We start from the raw sequence: 21,282 nt of genomic DNA on the forward strand, positions 1-21,282 counted from the left end.
GCAGATACATTGAACGAATTTCTTTGCCATGTCTTCTCGTTCTGAGCATATGAGTCTACTTTCATTTGGCTCCACACATCTATTTCACCATCATGTCCCAAACCCTTGCGTTTGGCATCTCATTTCTATCACGACAGACCTAGCATTCCACTCTCGTTTTTGGCGGAGCTTTTTATTTGGCGTTTGTTTCTTCTGGTTTTTTTTTCGCCTTTCTCGCACCAATGATACTCACAATCCGAATGAATATTGAATGACAGGCTCAAATAGATCAGAGCACACGAAAGTAAACTCGAAGGTGCACCGTGTAGATACGGTTGGAAATCTGCCGTCTTGTAGTTGGATTGTGGTCTGAGCTCTACCGACCCAATGAGTGTCCAGTGTAGCGACTTGGATTAATGACAAAAGCACGATTGAACATAAATTCAATCCGAAAAACGTGCCCTTTGGAAAGTAAACCCATAATCACGCAGTACAGCACAGATAGTCTCGTTCTCAAAATCAGCCGTACTAGACGGCGGCATTCCCAAAAGCGTCATATTTCGCTCATCAAACGTATGCTGTTCAATAGCAAACCCCTTCTCAGCACTCCCAAGCAATGAATTCGAACCAACCTTCCCACCAAATATAGAAAATGTAGTTGCATATGCAGGACCACGGACCTTCAAGAACCCCAAATCCGGGTTTGGGTTTCTCTCACGGAAAAACGCACCAAATACATCATGGACAAGCTGCGAGTGAAGGATATCCCGATCGTCATAATACGGATGCACATCTTGCGTCTTAGTATTGAGTGTACCCCACGCGAGCAAGGTCTCTGAGGTATGACATGAAGCGTTGTATACACTATTCGGGTAACAGATATCCGGCATATTTGACGTCTGCGCATGGCCATCTGCTATTTGGATTTCGTATAGGGAAGGAAAAGCTGAATTGGAATTGTCGAGAAGGTAGGCCTGTGGACAGGTCCATTGACTGTGGGTCAGGGCATCAGAAGCAGCGTTGAGAACGGCATTGGTGTCCGAATCATCCACGTTGTACGCGCCAGAGGAGATAATCTTCTGAGCTAGAGTCTCGCCGAATGTGGCATTCAGCAATGTAGCGAGCGGGGCCTGGGCCGAGGCGAGAATTCCCATGTAGAGGCTTGCCTCGTCGCGGACGTTGGTAAACATGGTCGGGACGTTGATGGGGAGCTTGTTGTTGGCTAGGAGGGAGTTGAATTGGCCGTCGATGACACCTGATCCGGTATCGTCTACCATCGGCATGAATGGCTCTACCGCAGAAAGAGCTCTTGTGATGTTGTAGAAGTGATTTGCGATATTGGATGAGAAGGTTTGTGTAGCAGTCTGGAACTCGGTTGAGTTATCGAGATACATTGAAGCCGGGACGGAACGAAGGCACTTGAGAAGACTTGTTTCGGAGGAATTTCCGTCACAGCCAACCGCTTTTCCGACTTCTGGAGCGATGTATTTAGAGTAAAGAGCACGAGGAAACCACGGGAGGTCGAAGTTTGCTGATTGCACCAGCGCGCCGGAGAAGAGACCCTTCGCTGCGGTGGAAGAGATCAGGGCTACCACGCTTTGACCACCAGAACTTTGTCCGAACACAGTAACATGGGATGGATCACCTCCAAAGGCAGAAATGTGCTTTTGGACCCACTTCAAGGCTAAGATCTGGTCTTGAATACCGTAACTCCCAGTTGTCAGGTTCCCCGTCGACAGAAATCCCAATGCTCCGAGGCGATAGTTCAGTGTGACAACGACCACATCGCTTCGGCTAGCAAAATTTCCCCCATCATAATCTATCATAGATGCAGTGCCTTTTGTGAATCCGCCCCCATACAAATAAACAGCCACAGGGCGAAGCGCTGTGCTCTTGGTGTCATCGTGAGGCAGGAGTGGGGTGAAGACGTTTAAATAAAGGCAGTCCTCGGACATTCCACCGATATACACAGTGCTAAGGGGTGAAGGAGATTGGACGCATGAATCCGCCATGCTAGTCGCCTCGATGTGCTTCGGACCTGTGTAGGGTTCCGGTGAGGCGAAGCGCAAGTCATCTATTGGGGGACTTGCAAAGGGCACGCCGAGGAAGCGGAAGGATCGTGCATCTCGATATCCGGTTATGGCATAATCATTAGATGTCACGGTCAGCTTCGTATTTTCTCTTGCGGCTCGGTCGAGATCGGTTGTCACGGATGGAGTTGAAGTACAGAGTGCGGGTAGCTTCTCTCTACATTGTTTCGGTATGATCTGGCGATGAGAGATCGAGAGAGCAAAACAATTCTTGTGAGAGTCCTGTTCTGTTGACAACCACAGGTAACCATCGGCTCCTAGCTCTTTTGCAAATATGAGATAGTTCAGTTCATAACCGAGTTCGGTTTGACTGGTGTTTTGCCTCGAAGACCAGGGAAAGAGCTTCTCGCCAATGGCAGTGCATTTTGCAGTGGCATCAACATAGCTTGAGGGATCGTATGCTAGAATGGCCGAGGTTCCATTGTTCTGAGGGCCAAGGTTGTTGTAGTGTAATACGCGAAGGCCCCCAAGGGATGTAACAAGGGGGTGGGGTTCTTCGGCCAAGCCCTTGCTGAGGAGCAAAGACAACGTGAATACTATCAACTTGGTCTTCATCTCAGAATATATTTTTAAAGAGCTGGAGCCGGTAGATTGGTCTGTAAATAAACACTTTTCTAAAATATGGGGGTGGAATCTCGCTTACTGCAACATCACAGACTGCACGCGTTAGATTTTGGGGATTGTCCGGATTTGGTCATGCTCGTCATCCTCGGCCTCGACCAACTATTCAATAGGTTGGAGCGGTGAGGATTTAAATGAAGCTTTGTTATTGGATATATTTGAGAAAGTATAATTGATTTTGTAGTTACCAACCTTTACCTCTTAAGTCATGGCTTGGAAAATCCCATCTTTGTAGGCGAGCACTCGTGAGATATCGAGGCATTGTTTGTGGAGATTGTAGCGCGACTGGGAGAGCCCAAATACGAGGACTATTCAGAGGGTGAATGACTTTCAATTCTCCCTAGAGTCCACTCAGCCGGCACCCGCTCCTACCAAGTCAACTGTGCTCCTCACACACCTACTTCACGACCTACAACAGCCAAAATCGGCTCTCACCACTGAGGTACAGAAACAAAATCCCTCACCAAGCTCATCCTTACAACCTACCTATCACCCATCGCAAGCCTCTCCGATTCAATTCTTCTGCGTTCCACTTCAGACCAGGTATCGTACCTCTCTAATATTAGGGCAACTCTGTTGACCCTAGACCTCACCTATCCTCGAGATTTCTTTCGTGTGCCTTACTGATTGGACTGTTACCAGGACTCAGAACGATGGCCCCTAGTCAGGCCCAAGCCCAGAAACGGCCAACTGCTACACAACTCGCAAAAATCGACGATTTCGCTATCCCAGCAGATGAAGAAGAATGGCATGAGCTTGTTGCTCGCAAACCCGGCTTGAAAAAGCAAACGATCCACACAATCCCAGCCGACTGGCTTCTGTCCGCCTCGGAGGCCACCAATTCTCAATATGCGATGCTCCGCACATACTCTCCCGGAGCAACGACCATCTACGCATTTCAGGAGGAATGTGACCAGTTTGGGTTCACCAATCAAGTCCTGGATACCGCTGCGGCGCTCCTGAGTGCGTCCACTGAATGGTGCCGGTACATCCAAATTATCGAGAGCGACGATTCTATTGATAACATTCTAGCTACGAGTGACAGGTGACCAGGGTCCTTTACTACAGCGAGGCGACTCCAAGAGCAAACCATGACCGTCGACAGGATTCACGACAGAGACCGAATGCAGGGCATGATAGCCGAAGTAGGGAGTACAACGGGAAGAGCCAGACCCCAACGTATCCCTGAACTTCCAGACGCCGAGGATGAGGCAACTGTAAATGCCGCTACCATAATTCTTCTACAAGCTATCTCTCAATTGGCTCACTCGAACCTAGAGTGGGTTATGAACCGCGCGCACTTTGTATGCGAGTTCAAGAACTCCAAATTCAATACGTATACTGATGGGGCGTTGCGATCAAAAAGTACCACGAACATATTCGCAATTGTCGAGGTAAAGAAGACAGTCCGGAGGTCGGAGAAACCAAGTATCTTCGTCCAAGAGGCCTGCGAGCTAGCGGGGTGGTTGATGCATTCATCCGCACAGATGGCCCACTTTAACGCACAGTAAGTCAGGTGGTAGTTTGATATTAAAACCCCCATAAGTGGTGTCAAGGGATTTTATCAACTAACAATGGTTCACTTGTAGCTTCATGCTGATTTCGCAAGACCGCCATCAGCTTTTTGTCACCTTTGTTCCGTTCGACAAGACCTACGAAGATTACTTGAGGATCGGAACCAATACCGACGCCTTCCTGGTCATGAACACATATGGTCCGTTCCGCACAACCGACCCTCGAGACATGATGGAATTCGGTCGAATAATCCTCGCTGCTATACTAATTGTGAAGCCGGTGTCGTGAAACCGTCGATGGATCGTTTTTCACCTTTTCATTCTCTTGTTCATATCATTCTATGTATCAACGATGAATGGCTCTCTCAAGCGGGTGACCGGAATAGTAGAGGATTCAAAGGAGGCTGATATGTCTAAGAGGGCCAAAAATCAACTCAGGGCGAAGAAGTGGATTGGAGCAAACAAAATATACAACATAAAACACAATAGCCCCTTTCTCAGTTCAACAGCACCTCTTATTCGTAGATGGCCATCCACATCGCGCGGCCGCCGCACCGACCCTCCTCAGCTGAACTATAGTCGAACATGATTGGGCTGTTCTAAACGTTTAGCCTCTTAGCATCTGCACTCGGCCACACGCAGCAAAACAAGGCTGACTAATAGACCCACAGGGCTTGCCTATACGAGGTCCATTGAGGGAACTGGGAAAATACGTATCTTGCCCATCAAACCAAAATCGGGCTTTTAGCTTCATATAAGTGTGGTTGACAATTCTAGGTGTTAGCTTTTAGGTACGCAATAGATATAAATATAGAATGGCCGAGTATCTAGGTATGCGTGGAAGTTTAATCAACATTGTGGAGGCGCAACAGTGGGCCGTAGAAAGGAGGATGAGAGAAGGGCTGCCTCCGGAAGTACTGTTGGACAGGCTTCTATTCAGATAAGTTGAACCACGACCAATTGAATAATATATAGCAAGGCCGCATGAGCGGCAGACGATTCTTGTAATAATACAAAAAAGAAGGAATAACCGGTCAAAAAGAAGAACTCAAGTGCAGGGACATCATAGAGTCGAAACTAACCGCCATGTTCGCCTGTGGAAAGCGAGCCTGACTTGAATATCTTGTTCATTTCGTAGGAAGTAGGAATAAAAGTGTTTGGCGTGAGCGGCGCCGCAACCTCAAAGTCGAGAAGAGTCACGGCCCTACTCTCTCTTGCATATAAAACATTATGCATTCCAGGGTCGTCAAGACGGATAGAGATTGCTCGAAGCGCGTGGATGGCCTTCAAACATTCCTTTTCAACGTGGGCTCGTTCGGCTGCATTGAGGATGTGCCAGATGTCGCAGAGTGGCTTGCCCTCCCGATATTCCATAATGACCGCGTAACCTGCTGGAAACAGACTCGAGCATACGATTTGTCCTCTTGCGATGCACTTAGGGAAAAGATAATTTCCACTTAGGTGGGCTGTTTCTAGGCGATCATAAACAGCAGCTTCGTTGTCAAACCTATATAGAGATTATTAGTAAAAGCCAATGACAGAACACAGCGTAACTCACAGTGCGTCCAAGTCGGGAACCCAGCATTTTAAAACTCGTCGAACTCCATTGATGTCTGCCAACCACACTGCCTTGTCCTGATTATCAGGGAGTGACATTTTTTCCACGCAGTTGACAATTACCGGCATTGTGGTGCCACATTCGACAGCCACGCTGGTCGGTGTAATAGTCTGGGGGGTGCCTGGGGGAGGTAATTCTTGGGAACGCAGAGTGTATAGCCTTTCTGATACTCGAAGCCCGGGGATACCTCTTAACTTTTGTATATGTTAGCAGCTACTCGCATATCTGATGGTCACCTAAGTGGGTACTTACCTTTATCGCAGTGTTCGCACTACTTTCATGGTAATTTGGATCCGACATGGACAGAAGACAAAATCCAACGAACATTTCTCGGAGCGACGGACCTTGACAATCATATCCGAAAGGCTGTGAGAGGAGGTACGAAAGGTCGCTTGCTCTCTTGATAAACACAGTGAAGTTATATGTGGTTAGGAAGGCGTATTTGACACATGCCATTCGCATTTGGCTTGCGACTTGTCCTAGAAGTGAGAAAAAGTCAGCCTTGATTGAATGACAATATGAGTTGGTGGTAAGGGTATACCTATCAGAGTTTCTAAGCGAGGGTTTGGGTTTGGACAATTGATTTGCATTTCATGGATAGTCACTGTCCAGGGTGTTTTGAACTCGCCAACCATGGAAATGCCGTCGAGGGAAGCAGAGGATTCTGGATTCACCACAAGACCGAAAGCGACATCTGGAACAATTCTGCCAGAGAGGGTAAGGGCTTGGATGTCAGCGAATCGTACGGAGGACATTTCAGGAAGCGGCATCAATGCTTGCATGACGGGATCGCAAAGGTTTCGTACGAATCTGCCGGAAAGACCAAGTTCACTGCCCACGACGTAGTTTTCAAATTCATTATTTATAGGGACTTGATGGTTCATTGGTGTCGATTGAAACAAGGTCATAACGTCTTGCACAAACGAGACCCAGTGTCCCATATATCCCAAAGCCACGCGGTCATTGTGAACAGACGGGTGTGTTGTACCACCATTCCGTAACAAGGGTACTAAAGGGCGAGCAAGCTGTACTTGAGCGGGTTCCATGTTGTGTCAGTTGATAGGAGAAGACTGAAGACTGAAGAGTGGAGAAGAGAGAAAAGTGAGGGGACGGTGAGGGGAGGGTGAGGGGAGAAGAGTGGGGGGAGAAGAGTGGGGTCTATTTGGGCGGTCACGTGTCAAATGATTTACAACCTTAAGGCAACACTCGTACTAGTTCGTTAAAGATTTACTGGTGTCCTAGCTACACAGGGTGCATGGCCGGTGTACTATCTAGGGTTGAACAACAAATACCAAGGGCCAGAGTCGAATCAAGTATATAGATGACACAACGGGCTTGACAGAATGAAGACTGAGCGGTAGTGGTCCATTAACACCAGGTCGTGTGAAGACTTAATAATATCCTCGTGGGTTATAGAAGAATCTAATTACAAGACTCATACATAGAATAAATATTCAAGGTTGCAAAACACATTGGTTTCGGATCTGATTTTTTTGGGGGGTTTTGTCTTATCGCACGAAGCTATTCAAAAGATCCGATTCACCACAGTGGAGGAACCCTGCCAGATCGCTTATGACATTGCGATCAGCTTTTGCCATTTTCATACTCCCGTTTCCATCAAATATCCTCAATTCCGTCGCACCAGTCATCCGAATACTATTCACAGCAAAGAACGGGCTGTATCTCCTTTCCGGGGCTGTAGGCGACGTAAATGTCTCTCATGCTCCTCAGATCCTGGTTCGACTTCCTCCCTTAAGGAGGAGATATTTTGTCGAACTAGCTCAGAAAGATGATTGTATGGTAAGAAAATCCCCGCACCGATACGTAGCTGATCCATCGCGATTCCTCGCTGTTGATCAAACAGCAGTCGTAGAGCAAATCGGAAATACTCAGGATGGGCGTCATCATTCAGATCTTCATCAGTCCAGGTCTTGTTTGGGGGAAGGAGGAGCAAAGTACTTAACCGACGAAGGTTGTCGCTTGGCTGCCGTGACGATAGCATCCGTTCAATCTCCTTCATACGGTTAAACTTCCGTGTGCTTCTGGCGATGATAGATTGGAAAATGTCTTGATTGGTGCCGATCATTTCGTGTAGGTCCTCCATTTCGGCGTTTTCACTGTCCGAGTCATCCACGTATGTTGGGTCACATCGTTCATCCTCTAGTTCCATTGAGTCTGCTCCAGGCCGAGTTGTATCATCAATAAGCTGCGTAGGCTGTGTCCGGTTACGGTCACTGCGATTCAGTGCGGTTGAGGGGCCCAGTTCATCAAGACCCGCTGAAGGTTGTTTTTTTTTTTTTTTTCCTTGCGAAGCCTTCTGGTGCCCTTGACATGCCTCTTGGATGAAATGCGCAAGCTCAGCGTTGTTACGCTTAGCCTCAGATTGGCCTTCTGTCAGCATAGCCTGGCCCTGAGCGCTGGTCACAAAGTCATCAACGTAAACCTGGAACTGTTGCAAAAGTTTCACAAGGAGCGACTGGATTGCAGGTTGCCGGGCGTTAACGGCAAGCTGCAAGCTTGCCTTTTCTGCTTGTCGGTCGAAGCGGAAAGTGTCAAACGAGTCAGGTGTGTAGATACGGATAACAGTCAGGTTGAACTTTGAGGTGATCTGTATATATTAGTGAATTGCTCCTCGTGGAATAAATATTCCAATAGTTACATACTCGAAGACACCTTCCTGCGGCCTGTGCCTCATGATTCCATGACTTCCCTGGTGCTGAGAGAATAACACGACCGCAAGCCTGATGAAGATTGAGTCCAACCGACCCAACATCGTATGTCATGATAAGGACTTTTAAATCGCTCTCTGGGTCGTTGAACTTATGAATCAGAGTATCTCGATCAGAAGTAGATAAGCCGGCATGCAATGTTCGAACCCCGACAAGAAGAGCCCGTAATGCAAGCTCTATGAACCAAGCTGTAGCGGGGAGACATTCAACAACAAGAAGCTTTTGGTGGTGGCACCACTTTCCGGGATTCAGAGGTTCTAGTATTTTCCAAGTTAGAAGCTCTTGGAAAATAACCCGGAGTCGAGGGGATCCCGAAGCCATAAACTTAAGAAGTTGTTCAGCTTTCTTGAGCGCTAAATGGGTTTCATCCTTGCAGATCCGGTAAAAGTATTCTGGTCGAGCACCGGCTTTCCTCCAGTTATCGATCTGCTCAGTCTTCGTGCTCAAGCTTCCCTTCTCGCAGAATGCATCAAATCGCGCTAACTTTGTAGAACATGTGGCAATTTCGAGGCGGCGGAAATGACGTGCCCCGGCACCGAACCTTCGCCGGTTGACCTCTTGGATAGTAGTTGTGTTAGAGAGTCTGACCTCTTTTGGCTTTTTTTCATCCTTGCGTGCTTGCTGAGGAGAACCGGCTTCGTTCGCGTAATCACTACAGCAGATACGTTAGCAAGGTAAGGTCCCGAATCATGATCTGACTGAAAATGAACTCACATGGCAGACACATAATGCCATGTTTCGTACTCTTGTTGTTCAGTTGGTAACAGGCGAGCCTCTGCAGTGCGAAACTTGATCTTTTTGAAACTGCTTTTCAACGGGACTAAGGATCCATTTGAATTCCTAAGGGACGAAGCCTGGGACCTTTGTAGGGCCACAGTGTTTAGAACAAGGGCAAAATACACAGCAACAGCTGTGTATATGCTGAATCCTTCCTCCTTCGCGATCTTGCGCAGCATAGAGGGTTTGAGAAGGTTAAGTCGTAGAGGTGATGTTGCGGGGATATCCTGGAAATATTCTTTCAGCTTTGATAGAGGCGTCTTCTCTAAAATCCCGGATTGTTTTGCTAGCTCGGCGTCAGAGTCAAATTGAGATTTGAGGCGATCAACACCTCGTGCACCGAGCAGACCAACCAGGCCCGCAAGATCCTGTCAATGTTAGCCTGTAATATGTATTATAAGGAGATGGGACAACAGCTCACATCGATTGAATTAAACATTGGCGTTGCGGTAATCAGAATGTTCGACTCAAATCTTTGCTGGCTCAAAATTGTCCAGATCGCTGTTTGTGTGTTCTTCACGCGGTGGGCCTCGTCTAGGACAAGGACATTGAATGCGGACGTATGATTTGGCGACACCCAGTACTCGATGAAATCTTTGAGGATTTCACTTCCACTGTCATCGTATCTTGGTGGGTCATACGAGACAGCCGGGCACAGCTCTGTGCGCTCAAGCTCTGCAGTTCTCTCGCGGTGTGTTTCGTACGAGGAAAGAATCACCACCATGCGGGCATCAGGATTCTCCTGATCAAAGATATATCGGAGGTACTGGGGTGGAGACTTGTTCCTCATCTGCTTCGACGTTAACCGGAAAGTGCCAACCTCCTTCTGGAGGGTTGGGTCACCATGCGATAGAATCACACGTAATCCTGGCCAGTATTCCTTGGCTTCCTTCAGCCACTGGGCAACAAGCGGTGCAGGTACAAGTATCATAGAAGGCTTGTTAACCTTGGAGATTAAGCATTGGATCAGCAGTGCGAGGAGAGTTTCTTTAGTCTTCCCAAACCCGGTGCTATCGGCAACGATTGAACCATAGGTCTGGAGATCTGTGAGCTTCTCCGCAGCTTTGATGGCTTTTTTGGCTCGATTGCTGGTTGCTTCAACCCCACATGCCTTCAACAGAGCCCGCCCGTGAATGTGCCCGTTAAGTTTCAAGAGAATCCCAACTGCTGCCACTATCTGGTAGTGGAAAAATTGGCAAGTTGTTTGAGCTGGGGAGACGAGACTGGATAAATACTGGCCTGGGGCACCTGTGACTTCTGTGCACATAAGCAACTCAAGGGAGAGGTCCAGATAGGGACCGACGCGCTCTTGGGATCCGGATGATGCCTGGTGGATGGTGTAATAATCCGCGTCGTCCTAGCTGTGCGTTAGTGGAATATTTATTTATGAGTTGATTTGTTTGCATGACTTACAGTCTTTTCCAGGAGGTCTTGTGCTTCGTCATGTGTTAGCATGTTGGCACTATCGAGGCCATTCAATTCCTCTTTTGAAGCCACGGTAAGGCGGTTCGGCGCCACACGAGTTAGTGTGCAATTCTCTGTAATTGCGTTGATGGTCTCTTTTCGCCACTGCCGGCGACCGTCGTCTGTATCAACATCAAACCCACTATAGTAAGCGAGCTTTGTTTCTTCCGACTGGAAGTTTCGCGACGGTGCGTTGCACGAAGACGATACTCCAATGAACTGGGCGTACTCGAGGCTCTCATCGAAACTTGATTCGATCGCCTCGGTAGTTTCCGCGGGATCCAAGAGAGCCTGGTCCTCTTCATTGGGAGCTGGAGGATATTGAATCCGCTCTTGTGCCATTTGTCGGACTGCAGGGAAGATGTAGTCGGACTCGAACAGAGGCGCCTCATCATCTTCCTCGTCAATGGCCTCAACCTCCAATGTAATCACGAAGTCTGAATTCTCATCAGAATCTCGGAAAACTTGCTGGGTATCACGCCAGCGCGCCCGGCGTATGTCAATTCCTTTTTTCATCTTCGTGTCACCAGAGACGTAAGTCAATTTAAAACCTTTGACACACATCCTGATATTCCCGCAGTTGAGTAAATGCCGGAGGTAATCCCTAAAGCTTTCTCCTGATTCAAAGCCAACCGGGTCTCGCTCAAGAAGCTGGTCCTCGGGTGGGGTTGCAAAACCGCGAGTTTTGGCATCTTCCAAGACACATGCAAGGGCATCTGATCCGTCAAACTGCCGATACTCATTCCACACCACGTGGATATCCACGCTTGGGAGCAATATATCGGCTTCTTCTTCGGCTGTCGCGGAATCATGATTCGGTGGCGATGCTTCACGGGATGATGACATTGCCATTGCCGCTTCTTTCGCTTGTGTGTCCATCCAGTGAATGCGTGTAGATGATTGGACTAGTTTTCCACCTTCAAGTCCGTAGACAACGCGCTGATGATACAACGACTTTCCTTTCTCGTCTCGATCCTTAGGCATGAGACTGGAAAGATATTTCATCATCTCCCATGCCCGGTTGTATGTTTCCAACTCCGTCTCCCCATGATCAATCAGTGGGCCGAATAGTGGTGCTGGGCTGGTAACAGGCACTTTGGAGGGCATTTCCACGTCAAAGTTCGCGGCAAAATCCCGCATAGCCGATGAGTTCCTCTCCTTTCTATCGTCTTCAGAAAGAAGATTCCATTCCTTCCAGAGAGCTAGAGCCTTCAGAATTGCCCAAGCCGCTCGATTCTGCCGATTGTTTTGCGAGGTTTCTTTACTTTGGCGTGACGGTCTCGGAAAGTCTCCCTCAACGGGCCACGCCCCGAACGGGTCCTCAGTCTCAGCGATTCGATTTCGTTCGCCCTTGTTGTCCAATATGGCAAACACTGGCCCTTTTGATAGGTTCTTTGCCGGGCCTTGAAACGACGGCCATGCTGCCATTATCGGAAACTGAACAAGAGCTTTCCTTAGCTCTTTTGCATGAGAAAAGCCAAGGTATGCTGCCAGCGATGTCTCTTTATGCTCCAGGGAAAGCCACGTCGAAGGGTGTTGAAAAAGGCTAACTGGTCGAGCCTTTTGCGCATTCATTTCCTTCGGTGATGCAGCCTCAGGAGCGGTTGAGGAATCATGTTTCTAGATGTCACATTAGTGCAAATAATCAATATTTGTGCACACGAATGGGGTCACACCGGTCGTTTGGCCTGCGGGGACGATGAAGGCAATGTCCGCTTTTTCGGTGTAGTAGAGGTTTCTTGCTGCCCATGCTTCCCAGGAGCCTGCTGTTCAAAATAGTATCAGTGTGAGCCATGCAAGGAATATTGTTTCGACCCCGTACCTTCTCCGTGCTGGCCACCGGTGTGGGAGCAGATGACTTTTGCTGCCCATGCTTCCCAGGAGCCTGCTGTTCAAAATAGTATCAGTGTGAACCATGCAAGGAATATTGTTTCGACCCCGTACCTTCTCCGTGCTGGCCACCGGTGTGGGAGCAGATGACTTTTGCTGCCCATGCTTCCCAGGAGCCTGCTGTTCAAAATAGTATCAGTGTGAACCATGCAAGGAATATTGTTTCGACCCCGTACCTTCTCCGTGCTGGCCACCGGTGTGGGAGCAGATGACTTTTGCTGCCCATGCTTCCCAGGAGCCTGCTGTTCAAAATAGTATCAGTGTGAACCATGCAAGGAATATTGTTTCGACCCCGTACCTTCTCCGTGCTGGCTACCGGTATACGAGCGGAGCCACTTCTGGTCGTGCGTGCCATGGTTTTGCATCAATAGCGAAAGTATTAGAGGGAGATATGAGACCGATTCGAAGAATGCGCAGATTAGAGTTGATCAAGAGGGGATGTTAGGGAGTCTACTCAAGGCAAAGGATGGCAGTGATATAGAGGTGTGAACGTACCAGGGCCTGCGTAAATGAGAGCAATCTGAACGATGAAGTGAGAGCAATATCAATGATAAGGAGACTAGAGTTGATCACGAGTAGACGTCGGAGGGTCTGCTCAAGGCAAAGGAAGGCAGTGATGTAGAGGCGTCAACGTACCAGGGTCTGCGTAAATGAGAGCAATCTGAACAGTACATAGGGTGTAGAGTTCACTATTAGATGTCACCTCAGCATGTGCAGCGAGGTTATACAAGGCTAGTTGTGCACAACTGACAAAATGAGATTAGAACCGAGTATGTACTTAGAATGTGAGCGACATGTGGTGGTTGGGGTAGGATGGATGCCTTACCTGTGGAGGTGGTGCTGTGAACTTGTTTGGGTCGTGTTTTTAGATTGTAGTTAACTAAATTAAGCTGGAGAACTGGATTCTGAGTATCCTCTGAGCGATGTTTGATGATATATTTACACAGTTCTACAATATAAATTCAACCCCATATGTTACATCGGTATGATGCTGCGGGGAAGAAGCACGATAAACAAGGCTTCTAGATGATTGAAAGAACCTTACGTGTGGCCATATCCAATAGTCAATGCAGATGATGTCTTTGGCTAACTCATAGAAACTTGACAAGTTATAGCTCCAGGGGTGTGTGCAAGGTGATCAAAAGGATGGAGGGTTGGATTTTCTGATGCATCGCGTTGTCCACGGGTGGTGATGAAAATAACGAACGTTTGAATAAACTCCCCCACATATGACATATGACATATTAAAATACTAACAGCAATGAGAGTATGTTCAAAGATGAGAAGAATACGTAAAGCAAAAAAAAAAGACACAGAAAAAAAAAGATAGACATAGCATGTCCTGGTTTCGATCCAGGGTCCTGTTGTGATTGTTAGTTTGATGTTTGTGGGTGAAATTGTTTGCGGTGAAACGTACCTCCGGGTTATGAGCCCGGCGCTCTTCCCCTGAGCTAACATGCTGATTGGTTGAAATTACATGGCTTCAGTAAAAGTTATAGAAACAAAATGATCTTATCCAGATATGAGATGAAGTTATGGATGAACTTGGCTGAAAAGCAACCCTCCACATATATACTCTAATTAGCTGAAGCTAGTTTATCAATTTACAAGAAATAGTAGAATGCACACGACTTATACGGCTTAAAGAATTGCATCATTACAACAAGCAAGTAGTCTCAGTTTGGAAGATAAGCCTCAACTTCAATCTCTAGATGGAGACCTGGCATCACGAGCGCGGCAACATACACCCCAGTCCACGCCGGGCGGGTCTTCTTCAAATACTTCTGAGCTGCTTTCCCAATACCGGCCGGAACTCCTTCTGCTGCAACCTCGTAGGTATTGATCTATAGAGAAATTGATCAGTCGGTATTCCCACCTAACTTCACATTCAACATAGTTATCAAACCTTATAGACATATTCCCACGCATCATCTCCCAAGCCAGCAGCCTTCAAGGCACGCTCAACATGTTCGAATGCGATGTCGGCTTCCTCCTCGGGGTCTGTGGGGATGGAGCCGTTATCTCGAATTCCAAGTTGACCTCCGATCAATACGCGACGAGCATTTGCGGGAATGATCACAGCATGGGAGAGACCAAAATGCTCCGCGGCCTGCTCACCAGCTCCTGGCCAGTTGTAGAATCTCAAGCCGTGGGAAGTAAGCTTGGAGCTGGTATATTCGGAGCCGTAATTTTCCGCCATTGTGAAATCTATGTATTTAGGAACGTTGAGCAGGCAACTTAAAGTAAAAGACTGAACTAATCCTCGACAATGATATATATTGGACTTATATACTCCTAGAGGATATAACCAACCATCGGATAAATAGGCAATTCGCTGTCGAATGGCCGTTGTCTATCAAATAAGGATTAAAAGCTGATTGGTCCGTCAGTTGATTAACATTGAACTACGGAGTACTCCCCACGGGGTACAATAACTCTGCTTTGGAGACGCACCTAGCAGCCGGAGACATTTTTTCAAAAGTTCTTGTAAGCAGGCAGCACCCCTGCGTGTGTTCAATTTGGTATTTGGCCCCTGAGAACCCTGGATTTCGCCAGTTTGAAGCTAATTCCACATTCTAGGGGGTATTTGTAACCATCAATGCAGATGAGCCTTGACGTCGCGCATTACTAGATCAGTCTTGTTTGGTCCTACCTACGGATTTGACGAAACACGTGTGGTTCTGAATGGTTTATGAGCATCCTTCAATGAAGGCGCTTCTATGCTCAAGACGGCAAGGCTAAGGGCTAACTAAGGCCTCTGATTTTGCAAATTTTAAGATGGTATTTCAAAAATAACTTGTCAACATCTCCAATCAATATAGGGTGGAATGTTATGCAAAGTGAATTCTACATCATCGAAAGAATGTGGGTCGGGCACATTGTTAACATGTCCCAAGAGAAAGGTATCCCAAGAATTGCCATGTTGTCATTTATTCGAATAATCGAAATAATAATAAACTCCCTAAATGTGTTTATTCACTTGGCTGATGCGCCATCTGGTTATCCTACAAAGTTCAACGTCGCACTTTCCCAACTTCTGTCCGGCAGCTAAGCCCCTGTAGTTCATGTCATGATTCTCGTCCGTATCGGGAAATCGCCGCACATTCCTTGTTCAAAACGCCCAACCTCTTTTTGTGACCGCCCGTTGCCACCAACCTTCCCTTCGTGATACATATCCTGACAACGGAGACAACATCTCACTTGATGTGTTAGAAGGTCAGACAATCGAGTATGGAAAATATGATTTGGAAATGCTCGCGACGGTACGCCACTGCCAAATCAGGAAGCAGTTGTGATTCTGCATAAACAAGTGGCAATATGAACCTCATTGTGGATGCCCGGGGCTGAAACGTCAACTGACCTCCTCAATCGACTATTATCTTCCTCCACAACGGCTGCAGAATGATCTACGACGTCGACAAACGGCCATTCCATCATCCCACCGAGGGCCTGAATCATATGCTCGGTGTCACCTCGCATAGAACATTTTGCAAGTCACTTGACACCAGACACACCGGATTTTCGGCAACATCTCTCGGTCTAGTCCCCTGATCGACGCAAAAAGAATCATATACAAATCCATCCAACTCTCTTCTTGATCCACTCCTTCTGTCAACCCGTCTCCACGCCACTGTCTAGACTTCGGAGTACTCCTAATTGGGTTCCAGAAGCTCGTCATTAATTGATTCTGCAATATATACGTGCCCGGAACGTCGCCGATAGTGTGTTTTTACACTCCCCATGACTCGTCGTGTGACCCTAATGGATATGTGGAAGACGGTTTAGCTCTTCCGCAGTTACAACACGTCTTGAACCCCATCGATCAATTCATAGTCCATAGACTCGAGGCTATATTAAATGCAATCATCCACAAGGATGTACATTACTTGCTGCATGGTGTGTAATTTGCCAGCTGGTTGGGGTTTCTAAATGAAATGGGGGAAATTAGATCCTCGCTGCAATGCTTATCAATATGTTGTACAGAGATGGTGGAAAGGGTCCGAGTCGAAACTAAATGCATTGGTAAAACAATGGACATGGAGCCGGTTTACTCGTATGATTTTTGCAAAGATGGAACAAGTTACACGGGATTATGGTGAGAAACACTGCACAAAGGTTACTCGCTTTATGCAAGACACGTAGCACGGCGTGAGAAAGAGAGTGAGCCCCGACAAAATGACCGGATCGGCCGGTTGACAACTAAGCTAGTGGAGACTAGATGAATTTTCTTGCAGTAACATTTTCATCTCCCCATGGGACACATCTAAATCCAAGGAGAAAAAGGATTAGCGGGCTCGGCGGTTTCGAAGAGAGTTGGGGTGGGATATGAACCCGTTGGGGAAGGTCAGGAAACGTCAGTCCAGGCACAGGATATTATTGGAAATGGTCATAGAAACGGATACGGAGGACCGAGGATCACCCAGCCAATCATATCCTCGGCATCAACTTAGTGGCAAATCTCGGGCATTCTGCTGCAATCGGACTCACCGGGAAATATCTTGGGAAGAGGAACAGGTCCCGAGTGGGTCACTCCGAAGCTTAATAGTTTGCAAGTAAATGGGTACAATTTCACTGAAAAAGTGAGTTGCGATGTAAATATCTAGTATAGCACTTAACAAAGGATTCATCACTTGTCAATTGGTATTTCCTGAACTCCTATGCACTCCTCCTCCACTCAGGTACATCATCCGAGTGAAATACGGCATGCCGACCGTATCTCTGAAATGTGGGACCACTGACCAATCATATCAACTCGGCTCGGGAAGTTTTTCGGACCATCGTCGGCGATATATGTAAAACTCAAACCACCCGGCAATTGTCCGAAACATGAATCCCTTTTGGTTCCGACGCCGTGTGTAGGAATATCCACGCGGTCAAAGCGTGCCTCAGAAGTTGAAGCACAGAATGAAGAAAGGGGAATTAGATGTAACAAGAAAGAATTGGAGACAATATTGATGCAAAATTTCTTCCAGTGATCAGAGCAACAATCCGATCCAGCATAGGAAGAAGAAAAAGTCTCAGGCACAAGTGGTTCCACGTAGTTTTCGTTGTACCCACTTACCTGGTGTTCCAAGTCATTCATTTGATCAACAGATCCTTCCTCGGACTTTGTGCTTCCAGCATAATCGATCACATTACTTGGAATTACCCTTCCCCACTCCTCCGTATAATCCCGCAGCCCCGGTTCTTAGCAAATTCTGGAGTCCGGAGCATGACGCGCCTCGGGCGAATTTTGAGCACGAACGTTTAAATATACCGGAGAGGGACCCAACCCCGTTTTATTATTCTCTCCTGGACACGTTTCCTCCCTTCACCCTCCACACAACACACAATATGAAGTCCACCAAGAACCCTCAGCCAGTATCGGCTTCCCATAACGAGAATGTTCACTCACTTGACACTCCCCCAGCCCACGAAACACACACGACAAAAGGTCTAATTGTCGGAGGAAAGCACCGGAACGAACTTTCCGAAGAGCAGACCCAGCACTACGACAGCAGCTTATTGCAAGAGGTCGACGTCGATCTTCCCCTTACAGCCACCAAGCCTGTGCAGCACAATGGCCAAGAATTCATCGTGCTTGACTTCGTGGATGGAGACAAGGAGAACCCCTTCAACTGGGGTTCAGGCCGAAAGGCCTTCATCAGTACCCAGCTTTGCCTGATGACACTTTTCATCGGTCTCGCCACAACAGCTTACAGTTCCGGAATTGGAGGCATGGCAAAGGATCTCGGAACCACCGAGTTAATCGGAAAGCTTGGTCTATTCACCTTCAACTTCACTTGTGCAATTGCTCCCCTTTTCCTCGCTCCTTTCTGTGAGTTGGCCGGTCGACGAGTCATCTACATCGGTGCCTACGTCTGCTTCTGTCTTATGTTCATTGGCCTCGCCCTAGGCAAGAATATTGCCACCATCCTTGTCTGCCGTGCTCTGCTCGGTCTGTTCGGTTGTGTTGGCACAATTCTTGTGGGCGGCACGTTCGGAGATATGTACACACCAGAGCACCGTGCCGTTCCTATGGCTTGTTTCGCCTTCATCGCCATCCTCGGTACAGTCGGTGCGCCCATCTACGCTGGCTTCATCGACCAGGCTCTCGGCTGGCGCTGGCTCGAGGGTATCCAGGGTTTGGCCAACATTCCCCTTGGTATCGTCATTACCATTTGCCTCCCCGAGACTCGCGGCAGTGTTTGTCTTGCCAAGCGTGCGAAGGCAATTCGCCAGGCCACTGGCGATGAGCGTTTCGTGACCAACAACGATATCGAAGCCCCCGGACTCAAGCACATGTTGCACAACTCCTCTGTCAAGGCTGTGAAGATGCTCTTCACCGAGCCCGTCGTCTTCGCCTTCGGTCTCTGGATCAGTTTCGCCTGGTTCCTGACCTTCCTCTTCCTTTCCGTCATCCCGATCACCTTCCAAGAGAAGCGCGGCTGGAACGAGGGAATCTCAGGTCTTCCCTACATCTCCCTCTGCCTCGGAACCACTATCGGATTTGGTCTCCACTTCTTCCAAATTCGCAAATACAAGTCCCTGAGCGCCAACCCGAACATTCAAGTCGCACCCGAGGCTCGTTTGTATGGTGCCCTTTGCGGAGCTGTCTGGCTGCCCATCGGCTTGTTCATCTACAGCTTCACCCAGTACAAGGGTCTTCACTGGATGGGTCCCGTCGTCGGATTGGCCCTGATCACCATCGGTATCTTCTTCATCTTTGAGTCCTGCTACAGTTACACGGCCGATTGCTATGGAGAACACTCTTCCTCTGCCATTGCCGGTCAGGGTTTCATGCGTAACACCCTCGGTGCTGTGTCGCCCCTGTTTGCTTCCCAGTTCTTCCACAACATGGGTAGTCAATACGCTGGATTGTTGTTGGCACTTGTCGCGACTGTCTTGACCTTTATTCCGTTCATTCTGTTCAAGTTTGGTCCTGCACTGCGTGCTCGCTCCAGACTTGCCTCTGCTACTGTGAACGGCTCTGACTAATTGTTTTTGTATTTTTCTGAATTTTGCATATCAGCACGCATGGAACATAGTATTATTATAAGTGTATATACAAACTACCTTTGAGGCCTCCTAGCATTTTGGAGAAAAAATGAAAGCCTTCCTTATGAATTATGGACAACGCTTTGAAGAAGACTTAGACCGCTAAAGAATTTCTCAAGTATTGTGTAGATCCGAGTAGTGTAAGAAGACAGCGCATGATTGTGTGGGCATTTTTGTGGCTAGACAATACAAGGATACTCGGCATTTGTGACGTCTTTTTGAATGTCTGTTTGAATGTCTTTTTGAATGTCTTTTTTGTAGATATTTTACCCGCCTTCTTCGGTTTCAAAGACACACAACAGAAGAAGGTGGAGAAAGGCTTAATTTGCGAAACGGACTTTTCTATGTATAACATTTGATCTCTAGGGGAGTAGACGTAGAAAGTAAGAAGGCTACAGATCGGCGGGGAGACTTTTGGAATATATAACACGATGTTAGTTAGTGGCTCTTTCATTAGATGGAGCGGTCACCAACAGATCGAATGATTGTTAGTATCTACAAAGTTCAATGTTGATATTCACATACGCAGTCAATGGTCCGCAGATCACTGAGCAAGCATCGTGGTATACACGAAGAGCCTTCAAACGGAAATTCTGGCCTTCGGCAACCGATGCCGGGGACCAAGAGGACGGGAGCGGTGAGTACCAGCCTGCTGCAGAAAAATGTGCAAATTCAGCAGGGCGGTGTGTCTGAGCCTAATTTGCCTCCCGAGTCATCCATGGATCGGTGATTTCCGATTTCCGACCCATGATCGCTGTCCCGATCGCCACTAACGTTACTTGGCCGCTCAGATCCACGCTACAAACATCAGAAAGCATTTCATGATCGAAGATGTCATCTTGGACATAATTGGGAAGAGGTCTTGAGTCTGTCTATTTGGAATGGCTGTTAGCTTTGGCAATAGACTTCTTCAGTGATATGAGGACAAGAATAGCTGGCTGCTTGTACAGCCTTATGATGTCTTTCAGCTAGTCTTTTAGTTGTTCATTTTAGGCCTTTCTTTTCGTAGATATCTTGTTTAGATAGACGACATCAAAAGGAGCAAAAGGGCATAATTTGTGAACGCGATTTTTTTACATATATATAACTGAGAGAGGGCCTAGGTGATCTACTATAAAAATGTAGAGGACACTTGAAAATCTCTATGTTGCGAGGGGAAGAGAGAGAGAAAAATTATCTACAGCCACAAACTACTGGGAGCAAACTGGAAGTGTCATGTGCTAACAATAACCTGATCGACTGCCGTCGAAGTTTGCAACCGGCTTGCTTTAGCTTTGGGGGGTAGCTTTTGCTTACGTGTGTAGCGGGACAATTCAACCACTTCAAACTCTGGACCGACCTCGTAATGGATCTTGTGAGACTGTTGGAGAGGGATGTAGTAGTCCCCTAGCCTTTGGCAGATCATGTGGCTACCATCGTTTGCCTCAGACACAGTTAAGATAATATTTGCCTTAGGTCACTTTGCCTTGTCAAGCAAGCCTCATACCAGGGCTGAACTGAGTAGAACCCAATTGTCACTGCTCCGCAGTCAGCATATCATTCCAAGGCTGGAAGGGTAGACC

General features: G+C 47.6%; 6 protein-coding genes across 6 annotated transcripts; 2 read left to right on the forward strand and 4 right to left on the reverse strand.

Annotated features, from left to right (window-relative positions):
* Positions 1-422: 422 nt before the first annotated feature.
* PEX2_022990 (putative cholinesterase) lies at positions 423-2,624 on the reverse strand (the record flags this gene model as incomplete). Its single annotated transcript, XM_016739574.1, has 1 exon — positions 423-2,624. One exon carries the CDS (start codon positions 2,622-2,624, stop codon positions 423-425), a length of 2,202 nt encoding a protein of 733 aa, XP_016596318.1.
* A 719-nt stretch (positions 2,625-3,343) lies between these two features.
* On the forward strand, positions 3,344-4,493 carry PEX2_023000 (uncharacterized protein; the record flags this gene model as incomplete). Its single annotated transcript, XM_016739575.1, has 3 exons — positions 3,344-3,735; positions 3,796-4,197; positions 4,280-4,493. The coding sequence occupies 3 exons, from the start codon at positions 3,344-3,346 to the stop codon at positions 4,491-4,493; spliced, it is 1,008 nt and encodes a 335-aa protein (XP_016596319.1).
* A 788-nt stretch (positions 4,494-5,281) lies between these two features.
* On the reverse strand, positions 5,282-6,868 carry PEX2_023010 (uncharacterized protein; the record flags this gene model as incomplete). The annotated part of the gene is made up of 4 exons (XM_016739576.1): positions 5,282-5,711; positions 5,763-6,016; positions 6,075-6,301; positions 6,364-6,868. The coding sequence occupies 4 exons, from the start codon at positions 6,866-6,868 to the stop codon at positions 5,282-5,284; spliced, it is 1,416 nt and encodes a 471-aa protein (XP_016596320.1).
* A 614-nt stretch (positions 6,869-7,482) lies between these two features.
* On the reverse strand, positions 7,483-13,047 carry PEX2_023020 (Helicase, C-terminal; the record flags this gene model as incomplete). Its single annotated transcript, XM_016739577.1, has 10 exons — positions 7,483-8,430; positions 8,486-9,203; positions 9,266-9,696; positions 9,750-10,685; positions 10,742-12,412; positions 12,455-12,558; positions 12,615-12,680; positions 12,737-12,802; positions 12,859-12,924; positions 12,981-13,047. 10 exons carry the CDS (start codon positions 13,045-13,047, stop codon positions 7,483-7,485), a joined length of 5,073 nt encoding a protein of 1,690 aa, XP_016596321.1.
* Positions 13,048-14,358: 1,311 nt separating this feature from the next.
* Positions 14,359-14,882, reverse strand: PEX2_023030 (YjgF/Yer057p/UK114 family; the record flags this gene model as incomplete). The annotated part of the gene is made up of 2 exons (XM_016739578.1): positions 14,359-14,526; positions 14,589-14,882. The coding sequence occupies 2 exons, from the start codon at positions 14,880-14,882 to the stop codon at positions 14,359-14,361; spliced, it is 462 nt and encodes a 153-aa protein (XP_016596322.1).
* Positions 14,883-18,016: 3,134 nt separating this feature from the next.
* On the forward strand, positions 18,017-19,660 carry PEX2_023040 (Major facilitator superfamily domain, general substrate transporter; the record flags this gene model as incomplete). Its single annotated transcript, XM_016739579.1, has 1 exon — positions 18,017-19,660. One exon carries the CDS (start codon positions 18,017-18,019, stop codon positions 19,658-19,660), a length of 1,644 nt encoding a protein of 547 aa, XP_016596323.1.
* Positions 19,661-21,282: the final 1,622 nt, after the last annotated feature.

This window comes from Penicillium expansum (genome assembly GCF_000769745.1).
Source record: "Penicillium expansum strain MD-8 chromosome Unknown contig60, whole genome shotgun sequence".
Classification (NCBI taxonomy): Eukaryota; Fungi; Ascomycota; class Eurotiomycetes; order Eurotiales; family Aspergillaceae; genus Penicillium; species Penicillium expansum.